The sequence below is a fragment of the Sorex araneus genome, chromosome X (genome assembly GCF_027595985.1).
Source record: "Sorex araneus isolate mSorAra2 chromosome X, mSorAra2.pri, whole genome shotgun sequence".
NCBI lineage: Eukaryota > Metazoa > Chordata > Mammalia > Eulipotyphla > Soricidae > Sorex > Sorex araneus.
In genome coordinates this window covers 161,871,510-161,885,161 of record NC_073313.1, presented here as the reverse complement: position 1 = coordinate 161,885,161, position 13,652 = coordinate 161,871,510, and the positions used below count along the sequence as shown (strand labels likewise).

General features: G+C 52.3%; 1 protein-coding gene across 1 annotated transcript in view; it reads right to left on the bottom strand.

Annotated features, from left to right (window-relative positions):
* Positions 1-3,088: 3,088 nt before the first annotated feature.
* Positions 3,089-13,652, bottom strand: part of KIFAP3 (kinesin associated protein 3) — a 101,217-nt gene continuing 90,653 nt past the window's right edge. The window contains 1 exon segment of the mRNA XM_055121488.1: positions 3,089-3,445. Coding sequence (XP_054977463.1) covers positions 3,349-3,445 — 97 coding nt within the window. The 3' untranslated portion in view covers positions 3,089-3,348.

The window sequence follows — 13,652 nt, the reverse complement described above, 5'->3', positions numbered from 1 at the left end:
CGCCTCCTCTACCGATCTCCGAGTCCACCGCGCGGGCTACGCCGGTTGAGAGTCGTTCTGATCGTTCAGGCTTTCAAGCTGGCGGCGGTAACTGGACTTCCGCCCGAGTCCAAGATGGCCGCAGTCCACGTCGGGTAAACGCGAGAGGGGCGGGGCGGAGGGGAGACGCACCGCGATTGGATAGGACTCTCGGGAGAGCGACGGCCCGATCCGCGCCTCTGATTGGCCGCGCGCTCAGGGCGGAAGCGGGCGCTGCGGCGGCTGCAGCGGGCGAAGGTCGAGGCTGTGCCCCGCGGCGCTGGGCGCAGAGTTTGGTGGAGGGATGGGTGTTGCAACACTGTGACTGACACCCAGTCACGAACAGCTTTGCAAAGGTCTAAATCACAGTGATTCAATTAAAAAAAAAAAGAAAGACGGACAAGGACTCCAGGATCGCTCCTCACGCTTCACGGGAAGCGGACAGGCCACCTGGTGTGTGCTGCTTGCTCCGGCAGAAGTGTCCCCCGTGTCCTAAGAAACAGACGTGAGCAGTATTTTCTCGGGAATCAGAGTGCCAGTCGCTTTGATTCTAATTTTGAATTTACTGGTAGGCACGTTAAAAACTGCGGAGGGGGGGGGGGGGGAAAAACACACCCCAAACCCAAAATCAAAAAGGAAAAAACAATAACAAAAGCAATTAAAAAAAGAAAAAGTCCAGGGCTGGAGCGATAGCACAGAGGGTAGGGCGTTTGCCTTGCACGCGGCCAACCCGGGTTCAATTCCCAGCATCCCATAGGGTCCCCTGAGCACCGCCAGGGGTTAATTCCTGAGTGCAGAGCCAGGAGTAACCCCTGTGCATTGCCAGGTGTGACCCAAAAAGCAAAAAAAAAAAAAAAAAAGTCCATCCAGATTCGATGACGCTTGCTTTATATTCAATTTCAGCCCGGACAGCCCCCTGAGAATGTCCTGTAAGCCCTTAAGCCCGCACTCACCTAGAAACTACTAAAATTTGGGCCGGGGCTGGAGAGAGAGGGTGGAGAGGGGAGGGCGTTTGCCCTGCATCTTGCAGACCCGGGTTCGATCCCCGGCCACCCCCATATGGGCCCAGAAGCCCCGCCAGGAGTGATTCCTGAGTGCAGAGCCTGGAGTCGGCTCTGAGCATCCCTGAGTATGGCCCCCAAGCAAGAACTACTAAGACCACAGTTTTGTTTTGTTTTTAAGTCTGTAAATTATTTTTTTGAACCAGCTGTTTCACTGCCTGGTGGTTTGTCTCGAGCTCAGTTCGCTTCCACACACGCGGACCACCTACCTCAGCCTCGGGGGGGTCCAGAATCTTCAGGGCAGGCTGTGGACGGGATTTTGCAGCCTTGGGGGGGCGGACACACCTGTATTCTAGCCATCCCCTCACCTGGCTGGCTTGAGGTGTTGCCTCTCCCATCCCCCCTTCCCTCCCTTCCTCCCATCAGCCAGCACGAGAATCAGCTGGGTAGGGATCCAGCTGCCTCATGTTTGTCTCTGTTTGTCTCTGGAACTTGACACCTAGGCTTCCTCCGTGGGTGGCGGGGGGAGTGGGAGACTCACCCCTGCATCAACTGAAGTCCTGGACCCACAAAACCCAGCCGCCCACCCAGACACTGCCCCCCACCCTCATTTGTGCAGGCCAAACACCCCCCCCACCCCGACCCCAGGTGCTTAGGGGTTGCTGCCTGCGGTGACACGCATGGTGAAAGCAGGGTGGGCTGCCTGGAGGCGCCGTCTCTCAGACCCATCTCTCCGTTTGAAAGCAGCATGCGGGCTTGGCGCTAGGGTTGGTCTCTGGTTGCGCAGAGCAGAGCCCTCATGAGTCTGAACTTGGCAGCTTCTGTCTCTGTTTTCCCCGCACAGCTAAGGGAGTCCCAGCCTGGTGCCTGGACCACACGGGGGGGGGGGGGTGCAGGGGGGCGCGCTGAGGAAGGCCCCTGCGAGAACCACACCCGGGAGTGTGTGAGATTCCTCCCGGGTGGTTGCAAGGACGTCAGCGGGAAGGGCCAGGGAAGGCGGCAGTTGGAAATGAAGACAAATCACGAAGCGAGATTGTTCCACGGCGAATTCCGAGGCATGTGCTAGCCAGAGGCAGGCCACGCGGGGTGGATTTTTATGCACGTGGCTTCTCGGATCCATCACAGCCTTTCCCCGGGTCTCCCCAGGTTCCCGACTCTCTGCTTAAGGATCACACTGCCATCCCGTTCATCGATTTGCTCGAGACCAGTCACGTCTCCGTGATGAGACTTGTTGTGACTGTGTTTGGCATCTCGAAGACGCCATGGGGAGCTTGCCAGGCTCTGCCGTGCGGACGGGATCCTCTCGGGAGCTTGCCAGGCTCTCCGAGAGGGGCGGAGGAATCGAACCTGGGTCGGCCGCATGCAAGGCAAACGCCCTCCCCGCTGTGCTGTTGAAGCCAAATCAGTAATGGAGCAAGGTCTGAGTCCAAACGCTGACGCTGGGTTGCCTCTCTGCATGCCTTTAGCAGGTGTTCAAAGAATTGCGTCTGGTCTTAGCGTTTGACTTCATTTCCCTTGTGCACCCCCACGAGGAAAAGCATTTGGTCCCCCACCCCCTCATAAACGTTCACTGTTGCACCACGAATGGGTGTTCCCCGAACAGGGGCTTCCCGCCTCCCTGTCCCCACTGGAATAAAGTGAATAACGGGGAAATGAGCCTCTCGGTGAAGAAGAGGTGCTGGTGCTAGGTTACAAAGGAACTTTCCCACATTATGGCTTCTAGGAATCATGCAACCCCTTGGGTGCTGGGAGAAGCGTCACAGCTTTAGATTTTTTTCCCACACGAAGCAGCTGACGGACACGAAACCGATTTGCTGAAATGATCCCACTCAGCCATCCTTTAGGGCACCTGCTCTGGGGGATGCGGCCCCGAGAGATGGTGCAGGGGGAGGGCGCTTGCCTGGTACCCCGGGCCAAGGTTCAATTCCTGGCACCTGCTATGGTCCCTCTAGGAGAGCTGAGCACCGCTGGGGGGGGTGGGGGTGGGGGCTGGACCCTGGAGCATGCAGGGGGGCAAGAAGGCAGGGACCCGTGACATTCGGGGACGCAGGAAGGATGCTCGCTGCTGGTCCGTGTTTTTCTGCTTTTTTAATGGGAATGAAATCAAGTCGCGTGGACATCCTAGAGAGTTTGTTTCTCGGCGGACACGGGGTACCTCGGGGGGCCTCAGGGGACGGTGTGGGGACTCCAGCGGGCCGGGAGGGGCGGGCGCTTGCCTGCAGCTGACGCCGTGGAAGGAAGAGCGAGACACGGGCCCACGCGGCGTGGAGGGGGTGACATGCATCGGGGGGAGGGGACGGTGGCAGGGGTCAGGGGTCAGGGAAGGGCTTCATCGGGGCCCGAAGCCGAAGTAGAAGGATTCATCGGGCCGGAAGCCGTAGGCGGTGGCTGGGCGGCCCAGCGAGCCGAAGCCGTCCACTCCGAGGCTAGGGAGAGAAAAGAGAGTTCATTAGCCAAGCCGGACTCCCTCCGTCTACAACGCATGAGGTCAGGAAGCGGGCTGGACCCCTACCCGGCCCAGGCCTGGTGTCGGTGCCTGCTAGGAACCTTCGTTCCATCTCTGAGTTAATTATGCCCAACAGACACGACTTTCCAGTTTGGGGGGCCACACCCGGCGATGCTCAGGGCTGACTCCTGGCTCAGTGCTCAGGGATCACTCCTGGCGGTGCTCGGGGGGACTCTAGGGGATGCCGGGGATCGAACCCGGGTTGGCTGTGAGCAAGGCCAATGCCCTCCCCGCTGTGCCATCGCTCTGGATCCCATAAAACATACAAATTTTGAGTGATCGGAGGGGATGATAGATTTCAGTTCAACTTCTTCTGCAGAAATTTGGGCCCAAAGAGCCGAGAAGCCCAAGACACAATTTTATTCCTTAAAAAAAACTTCATCAACAAATAAGATTTCGAAGAGAATCTGTTCCCCAAAGCACAGTCTCAACACCAGAGAGTGACCCGGTCCTCAGCAGAGTGATGAGGCGTTTGCTCTCACGGTGGCCACGGCAGCGTCCGCCCTTTGCACATGCACTGCTCATGCAGCCGAACCTGTTTCCAGCCAGAGGGGATGGGCTACAATGCGTGGATAGAAGCTTAGGGAAAAAAATGCGCACAAAAGACAAAAGCATTTGTAAAGACAAGCGATGGAAAGAGACTTTTCCTTTTCCCTTTACCAGTAAAATCTCGAAAAACATATGCAGATGGGCACAAACTTCTTTCCACCATTTTTTTTTTTGGTTTTTGGGTCACACCCGGCGATGCTCAGGGGTTACTCCTGGCTCTGCACTCAGGAATTACTCCTGGTGGTGCTCAGGGGACCCTATGGGATGCTGGGAATTGAATCCGGGTCGGCCGCGTGCAGGGCAAACGTCCTTCCCGCTGTGCTATCACTCCAGCCCCCCTTCCACCATTCTAAAGGAGAAATTAGAGTGTTAAGGTTGTAAATGACGTGTGTTTGTGTGTATTGTGGGACAGAACTAACGACCCAATGAAAAGCATCACAGCACACACACAGGCCATATTCATAGGGAAAGAGCATTTCTGGAAGGACCAGGGCCTAACTGCCTCATGTCCCATCTCGAACAAAAACTCTTCTCAATTTTCTGAAAGCTGGTTAAGAATAGTTTTAACCTGAATTCTGAAGTGGTAAGAATCTCATGGCAAGATTGCATTTTCTGTAGGCTAGATGTATTCTTTTTTTTTTTCTCTTCTTGTGTCACATCTGGCGATGCACAGGGGTTATTTCTGGCTCTGCACTCAGGAATTACTCCTGGTAGTGCTCGGGCGACCCTATGGGATGCCAGGAATTGAACCAGGTCAGCCGCGTGCAAGGCAAACACCCTCCCTGCTGGGCTATCACTCCAGCCCCTAGATGTATTATTCTAGAGGTAGCTTTGAAGATGTCTCAAAACAAAACAAAACAAAACAAAGCAAAAAACCCAAAAACCAATAATCAGTGTCTATGAACCAAAATACACAGACCCACTTGGAATTAGTGGAGAAGTTTGGCTGTTGAGATTTTTCGCCGTGGAGTTGCTAAGGCTGAAAAACACCCTCAGACAAACAGCTCTCGATGACCCAGCAACCACGATGCATTCGGGGGGCTTTAAATGCCTTTTCTCCCCTGCCCCTCCCATCTTACAATTTCCAGCATCTGCTGAAAGTGACATCAGCTCAGGGTGATGCTCTTTATTATTATCATCATTATTTTGCTTTTTTGGGTCCCACCGGTGATGCTCAGGGCTGATTCCTGGCTCTGCACTCAGGAATCACTCCTGGCGGTGCTCAGGGGACCTTATGGGATGCTGGGAATCAAACCCGGGTCGGCCGCCTGCCAGGCCAACGCCCTCCCCGCTGTGCTATCGCTCCGGCCCCTGATGCTCTCTTTAAAGTCTCTCAACGTTAGATTCCACGGGAGACAAACGCTTCCCAGTCGGTTCAGCCCGCAGGGGTGGGCTCCCTGCGGTGTGGACGGTCCTGGCCGTGGCCCCCAGGACGCCACTCAGAAGAGGCAGCAAACGCGACATGACGTGACATTCACATGCAGCGGGGGCGGGGGGGGGGGGAATGCTCCTGGCCACAGGGGAGACCACCACCTACCTGGGCGGGGGTGGTGAGGGGAATTAGCGCACAGTGGCAAAGCACTTGGGAATCCTGGGCTGGAAGGTGCTGCGTGAGCGGAAAGTAACCAGCATTACTGGGGGGACAGGCGAGGACAGTCTCTGCTGCCGGGCAGGGACGGTTAGTGGGGGCTCCGGGATGAGTGCAAGCCAGGAGCGCCCTCTCTCTCTCCCTCTCCCTCTCCCTCTCCCCCCTCTCTCTCCCTCCCTCTCTCTCTCCCTCTTTCTCCCTCTCCCTCCCTCTCTCCATTTCCCTCTTTCTCCTTCCTTTCTCCCGCTCTCGCTCTATCCCTCTCCCTCCCTCTTCCTTTCTTCCCCCTTCTCTTCCTCTCTTTCTCTTTCTCCCTCTCTCTCCCTCCTTCTTTCCCTCCCTTCCTCTCTCTATTTCCCTTTCTCCTTCTCCCTTTCTCTCTCCCACTCTCACTCCATCTCCTTCTTCCTCCATCTCCTTCTCCCTCTATCCCTCTCTCCCTCCCTCTCCCTTTCTTCCCCCTCTCTTCTTCTTTCTCTTTCTCCCTCTCTCCCTCCCTCTCTCCCTCCTTCTTTCCTCCCTCCCCCTCTCTCCATTTACCTCTTTCTCCTCCCTTTCTCTCTCCCACTCTCGCTCCATCTCCTTCCTCCATCTCATTCTCCCTCTCTCCCTCTCTCTCCCTCCCTCTCCCTTTCTTTCCCCTCTTTTCCTCTCTTTCTCCCTCTCTCCCCCTCTCTCTCCCTGTCTCTCTTCCTCCTTCTTTCCCTCCCTCCCTCTCTCTCTCCATTTCCCTCTTTCTCCTTCTCCCTTTCTCTCTCTATCTCCTTCTTCCTCCATCTCCCTCTCTCTCTCCCTTTCTTCTCCCTCTCTTCCTCTCTCTTTCTCCCTGTCTCCCTCCCCCTCTCTCTTACACACACACACACACACACACACACACACACACACAGGCTAGATGGATCCTCAGCAATAATCAACCCAGCCTCCGTGGGGCTCTCTCACCCCCTGGCCCACGCTAAATCTCACCCCTAATCCTTAAATCTGAGATTCTGTCCAGACTCCCGAACTCAGACTGCAGATGGATTCACAAGTGCTGGGATATTTGGGAAGAAGTGATTCCTCCCCTCCCCCCACCCCGGCATTGAAACTCAGTTTTTCAAGAGACCAAGATCTTGGGGGCAATTCTTGGCAGTGCCTTGGGGCTGTGGAGTGCCAAGGATCGAACAGGCTAAGCGTGAACTTTGCCACTTGGACCCTCCCTTACCCCTTAAATTATTATTTAATTTTTTTACTTTATTACTTCTCTTTTTATAAAGTTGTGCACAATCATTTATTACATTCAACATCCCACCACCCATCCCACCACCGTGACATCTTCCCACCACAATTATTTCACATTTTCTCATCACCGTCCCCCAAACCTGTCCCCAAAGCAGGTCCTAAATAACCTATTTTGTATTTTTTTTTAATCAATCTGTCACTGTCACTGTCATCCCGTTGCTCATCGATTTGTTTGAGCGGGCACCAGTAACGTCTCTCATTGAGAGACTTGTTGTTACTGTTTTTGGCATATCCAATACACCACGGGTAGCTTGCCAGGCTCTGCCATGCGGGCTCGATACTCTCGGTAGCTTGCCGGGCTCTCCGAGAGGGGCGGAGGAATCGAACACGGGTCAGCTGCGTGAAAGGCGAATGCCCTACTACTGTGCTATCGCTCCAGCCCTTTTATCAATCATCCGCTAAAAATGATCCAAAAAAATGTACCCTTTGAGGAAAGTGTATGAAGATGGCTGTATCTCACCCTGGAGCCTTTAAGCCCTTGTATAAAATATTTACTACCATATTGTTAAAGGTTGAACCTTGTGTGCTAATTTTTTCCTCATAATTATTATTTTTTAAACAGAATCACCGTGAGCTGCATTTACAAAGCTTTCGTATTTGAGTTTCCATCATACAATGATCGAGCCCCCATCCCTCCACCAGTGCACATTTCCCACCACCAGTGTCCCCAGTATCCCCCCATCCCCCACGTCCCGAACCCTCCCCCTGCCTCTATAGCAGACAATTTCCCCCATACTCTCTTTCTCTCTACTTTTGGGCATTATTATTTTAATTTTGGGCCACACCCAGCGGTGCATGGGGTTGTTCTGTGCTCAGGGATGCCGGGAATTGAACCTGGGCCAGCCGTATGAAAGGCAGGGGCCCTCACTGCAGGACTACCCCTCTGCCCCCCTGAAGTTCTGATCTATGCTAGCAAGAGAAGCGCAGACAGAGTGAGGTCCTATCAAGACCAATTTGGACTTAAGAGACCCAGAGCTGATGGGCTTGTGCTTCACAGAATGACCACCCGGGGGCGGGCTTGTCCTCCTTTTGAGCTGGTTTTCGCATCTTCCACCCAATTTCTCAGGCTGTTGCAACACTTCCAGAATGGGGTTCCCGTGGCTGCTCCGCCCAGGTAATGAATGTTTTATCTTCTCAATGCGAAACGCTTTAGTTAAGGCGAAATAGCAAAGACCAGAATGACAGGACAGCGGGGAGGACGCTAGCCCTGCATGCGGCCGACCCGGGTTCGAGCCTGGGTACCTCATCTGTGTGGCCCCCAAAAAGCAAAAAAAAAAAAAAACCACACCCCAAAACCCACCAAACCCCAAAACGCAGCCACAAAAGACTAACTAGGAATCTGTCGATGACATGCAAAGATTGGGGAGTGGGGGGGGGCCTTTATGAATTAAAGCAATTAAGATTTTCAGATTCTAATTGGACATGGTCGAAATGCAATTTGCACGCGTGTTAAATACCGGCTGATAGGATCATGTCGAAGCGTTTTGCTGAATCCGCCAAGAGTCTCTGTAAATTCGGAATTAGTAAAGTACACACACACACACACACACACATATATATATATATATATATATTGGCTTTTTGGGTCACAGCTGGCGATGCACAGGGGTCAATCCCGGCTCTGCACTCAGGAATTACCCGTGGTGGTGCTCAGGGGACCCTATGGGATGCTGGGAATCGAACCCGGGTCGGCCGTGTGCAAGGCAAACGCCTTCCCCGCTGTGCAACCGCTCCAGCCCCAGTAAAGTTCATATTTTATTTTGCTTAAAGCCTTCCTTTGCACTCGGGCCTCTGTACTCGAGGAAAAATAGCACAATCAAGCAATCTTTTCACGAGTCTCGCCGATGTATTTCGAGTGTGCTTTCGGCTTTCTTCGACTCCATCTCTGAGACACCCGTGGGCCAGTTTTGCATTTTATGATCAAGCTAAGGCTTGATCAGGAAACTTCAAGGCTCTTTTCAGTGGAATAAAACGAAGTAGTATTTCCCCCCCAAATTAAGGACAAATGATGAGCTGAATGAAGAATTTAAGGATGCCTGTTTAATCATCTGGAATTTATTTAGAAAAAAAATCTTTTTTAAAGACATCTGCTTGTTCCACGGGAGGGAAATCGCACCTTTCAATTTAGTTACTATTCTGAGAGGCTTTGGCTAAAGAAACTAATTTGTGTTAATGATGGAAGAACCAGTTGCAGGATAATCACTGATTTATTCCAAATGGTGAAGGAATGCCAGCTCACTATATTGTACCTACCCGTCTCATCACACACCTTCGTCTGTTGTCTAGCCCCTCTGCAGAAGCTATTTGAAAGATTTTGTCTTCTCTGTGAAGATGGTACAGTTGATAATCATTCGCACATTGATTTAAAAAATTTTAACTTCCCTTGGGGCTGGAGCGATAGCACAGCGGGGAGGGCGTTTGCCTTGCACGCGGCCGACCCGGGTTCGAATCCCAGCATCCCATAGGGTCCCCTGAGCACCGCCAGGAGTAATTCCTGAGTGCAGAGCCAGGAGGAACCCCTGTGCATCGCCGGGTGGGACCCAAAAAGCAAAAAAAAATAAAGGGGAAATTATATATATATATATATATATATATATATATATATATATATATATATATTGCTTTTTGGGTCCCAAAAAGCAAAAAAAAATAAAGGGGAAATTATATATATATATATATATATATATATATATATATATATTGCTTTTTGGGTCCCACCCGGCGATGCACAGGGGTTCCTCCTGGCTCTGCACTCAGGAATTACTCCTGGCGGTGCTCAGGGGACCCTATGGGATGCTGGGATTCGAACCCGGGTCGGCCGCGTGCAAGGCAAACGCCCTCCCCGCTGTGCTATCGCTCCAGCCCTTAATTTCCCCTTTAAAAAGTCTTGGGGCCACAGCGACAGGACGGCAGGGAGGGCGTTTGCCTTGCACACGGCCGACCCCGGTTCGATCCCCGGTATCCCATAGGGTCCCCCGAGCACCGCCAGGAGTGATTCCTGAGTGCAGAGCCAGGAGGAACTCCTGAGCATCGCCAGGTGTGACCCCCAAAGTCACAAATAAATAAAACAAAAAGTCTCACGGAGCTTTTCCTTTTAACTAGTTCTTGGGGGGCATCTGTCACGCCTGTATCACCCACTCTTCACGAGCTCTTATCACGTTTGCTGGTCCAACTTCCGGTTCCTTAGGAACTTGACCGTGAATTCAATTCTCTCCCTTCGATACTGCCAACCCCCGCCCCTCCCCCCCATCCAAAGCGACTCCTGTTTCATTTTCTTCTTATCTCCTGCACAATTCCAGAGGGGATGCCTCGAACCCTGTATTCCGGCGGCTCAAACCAGCCTGAGGAAAACGCAGACTTCTAAGGAATAACTAAAGACAGGAGAAGGAATTTTTTTTTTCCTTATTTGTAGCAATTAATGGGAGGTGGGGGGAAATAAATGTAGGATGGGGGCTGTCAGGTGTGCTCATGAGTTTTGACTCAACCCTGAGCTGCCTCAGGCCCTGCCCAGCCACCTGGGTAATGAGCAGCTGCCACCTCGTCACTTCAGCAAGCCGGGAGGGCTTCCTGGAGGCGGCCTTTCTGTGACGCCCCATTCTGCGCCACCAAACGTGAAGGGAACTCAGCCTGGCTGCTGGAGTAACCCTTAGGTCAATAAAGCGAGTCATTAGCACCTCCTTGGAGTAACTGTTTGTCTGTTACTGGCTCAACATTTATATAATCTGTCATAATACCTTGGTTTTTCGGGGGGCGTGCACCCGTGAGAACGGGGCCCAAGATTTAAAGCGCAGAGGAAACCCTGTCACTGCCTGTCTCGGGGACGGCTCGCCGGCGTGTTCCTGGCCGGAACGGAGCGAGTTAAGGCGCGCACGGCACGCTAATTAGTGTGTGATCCTAACCCCCGTTGCCGGTTCATTCCGAGCCCCTTTAAAATATGAACTGTGTGTTTTACCCCTCTGCTCGCTCTTAATGATTTGTTTTTTTTAGACCGAAATCACTTCCAGCCCGCGGTCCCATTCTTGGTCTCTACACACAGGCACTTCTCCGAGCACAAATATTTCTTTTTCCTATTGGCCTGCCAGCCCCTTGTCAGAGCGAATTTCGCCTGAAACTAAACGCCACGATACTTAAAACCGTTTGGATTCCTCAGGCTGCGAGGGTGACCTTCCCAGAGCCAGGGCTGAACTTCCCAATCAGCTCAGACTAGGGGGGGGGGGAGGTCGGGGATACATGCCAGGGGGTCCAAAGCTGGCGTTGGAGGGCAGGGCGGGGGTGCCCTGCGGGTAGTGGGTGCAGAGGGCAGTGAACTTCTGGAAAATTCTAGCAGGGACTGAAAAGCTAAAACATGTTGCAAAAGTGACAGCCCGGGACAAAATTCTGAAGGGTTCGTGCACAGACGAGAATGCCTGGTGTCCCGTTAGGGGACAAAAAACAGCCTTGAGTCATGTCATTTCAACACCGAGCAGAACCTTCGAGGCAGGTAGGTACAAACCGCCTAAGAGAACAAAAGGGGGGGCTGGAGCGATAGCACAGCGGGGCGGGCAAATGCCTTGCACGCGGCCAACCGGGTTCGATTCCCAGCATCCCATAGGGTCCCCTGAGCACCGCCAGGGGTAATTCCTCAGTGCAGAGCCAGGAGGAACCCCTGAGCATCGCCGGGTGGGACCCAAAAAGCAAAAAATATATATTTATTTAATTTACCCTTTATTTTTATTTTATTATTATTATTTTTTTGCTTTTTGGGTCACACCTGGTAATGCACAGGGGTTACTCCTGGCTCTGCACTCAGGAATCACTCCTGGCAGTGCTCAGGGGACCCTATGGGATGCTGGGAATCGAACCCGGATCGGCCGCGTGCAAGGCAAACGCCCTACCCACTGTGCTATCGCTCCAGCCCTTAATTTCCCCTTTAAAAAGTCTTGGGGCCACAGCGACAGGACGGCAGGGAGGGCCTTTGCCTTGCACACGGGTGACCCGGGTTCGATTCCCAGCATCCCATAGGGTCCCCTGAGCACCGCCAGGAGTAATTCCTGAGTGCATGAGCCAGGAGTAACCCCTGTGCATCGCCAGGTGTGACCCAAAAAACAACAACAACAAAAAAAAACAAAAAAAAAGAGAACAAAAGCAATGGAACAAAAATCACCCGTTAGCCCGACCGCTACGTAAAAGTGTCCTTTCTCAACCCCCCAGCCCGGACGAGAGGCCGAAGTCTGACATATGGATGTAATTCAAAGCCCAGGCACGCAGGCAACAGCCGTCAATCTTGCTGACAGACCAGCTTCTTGTAAATAAAAAAAAAAAAACTAAGGTGATGCTTATGTCAAGACGCTTCCAAAAGTCTTACGGACGAGAATCTGGGAATATTTGGATACCGCCTTGAAACTTTTCACTTTGCTTGCTAGCTTCCCTTAAGAGGTGGGTTTATGTTTCTTGGAGAGGGGGAAAAAAAAACCTCTCAAAAATCGTTTCAACACTAAGAAGCTGATGCAAACTTTGCCGGCTGTCCCTTCAACTGTGTGACACGGCAAATTTGAGGTCAAAGAAAGTACCAAAGCGTCTCTGACGGGTGACAGATCTGGTGATGATTGAGAAGAATCAGTCTGTTTTTTTTTTTTTTTTTTAACAGCTATGTCGCACGAAGGCTCTGAGAATTGAGCGACCAGCAGATACATCAGGAGCTCAGTTTAAACAGATTACGGCACGTGTTTTCCAAGCGCTAAGTACCAGGGAATAAAAAAAAGGGGGATTCTGAGCCCGCTCGTGGTTTCAACAGCACAGGGCGACAGTTGGTTATTCTTTTTTTTTTTTTTGCTTTTTGGGTCATACCCGGCGATGCTCAGGGGTCACTCCTGGCTCTGCACTCAGGAATTACTCCTGGCAGTGCTCAGGGGACCCTATGGGATGCTGGGAATCGAACCCAGGTCAGCCTCGTGCAAGGCAAACGCCCTCCCCGCTGTACTATTGCTCCAGCCCCTAGTTTTTTTTTTTCTTTTTTTAACTTACATACTTGCCAGGCTCTGTGATGTGAGCGAGATACTCTCAGTAGCTTGCCAGACTCTCTGAGAGGGGCGGAGGAATCCGTGGCGTATTCAATATGCCAAAAACAGTCACAACAAGTCTCACAATGGAGACGTTACTGGTGCCCACTCGAGCAAATTGATGAGCAACGGGATGAGAGGGCTACAGTGATACAGTGAACTTACACACTTATTGTCAAATTTTTCTTTTGGTTCCAGGGCGCACATACCTATTACTATTTCATCTGGTTCTAAGCCCCATGTAGCAGTGCTCAAGAGGTACTCCTGGCTATGTGCTCTGGGGTCATTCCTGACAGTGCTCAGGGATAAAAACTGGGGTCAGCTGCATGCAGGGTAAGTGTCTTAACCCCTGTACTATCTCTCCAAACCCAATAGTTTCTTTTTTTTTTTTGCTTTTTGGGTCACAACCAGTGATGCTCAGGGCTAACTCCTGTCTCTGCACTCAGGAATCACTTCTGGCAGGGCTCACGGGACCCTGTGGGATGCCGGGGATCGAACCCGGGTCGGCCATTGCAAGGCAAATGACTTCCCCACTGCCTAGCCCTGGACCAATATTTTCAAGGTCACTATTCAATATTTTCAAAGCAACATAAGGCGCCAACCATGCCTCCCCCAGCCTCCCCCATCACTGACATGCATTGCAGTTTGCTCCCTTAACGAGTGGCACGTTTGTT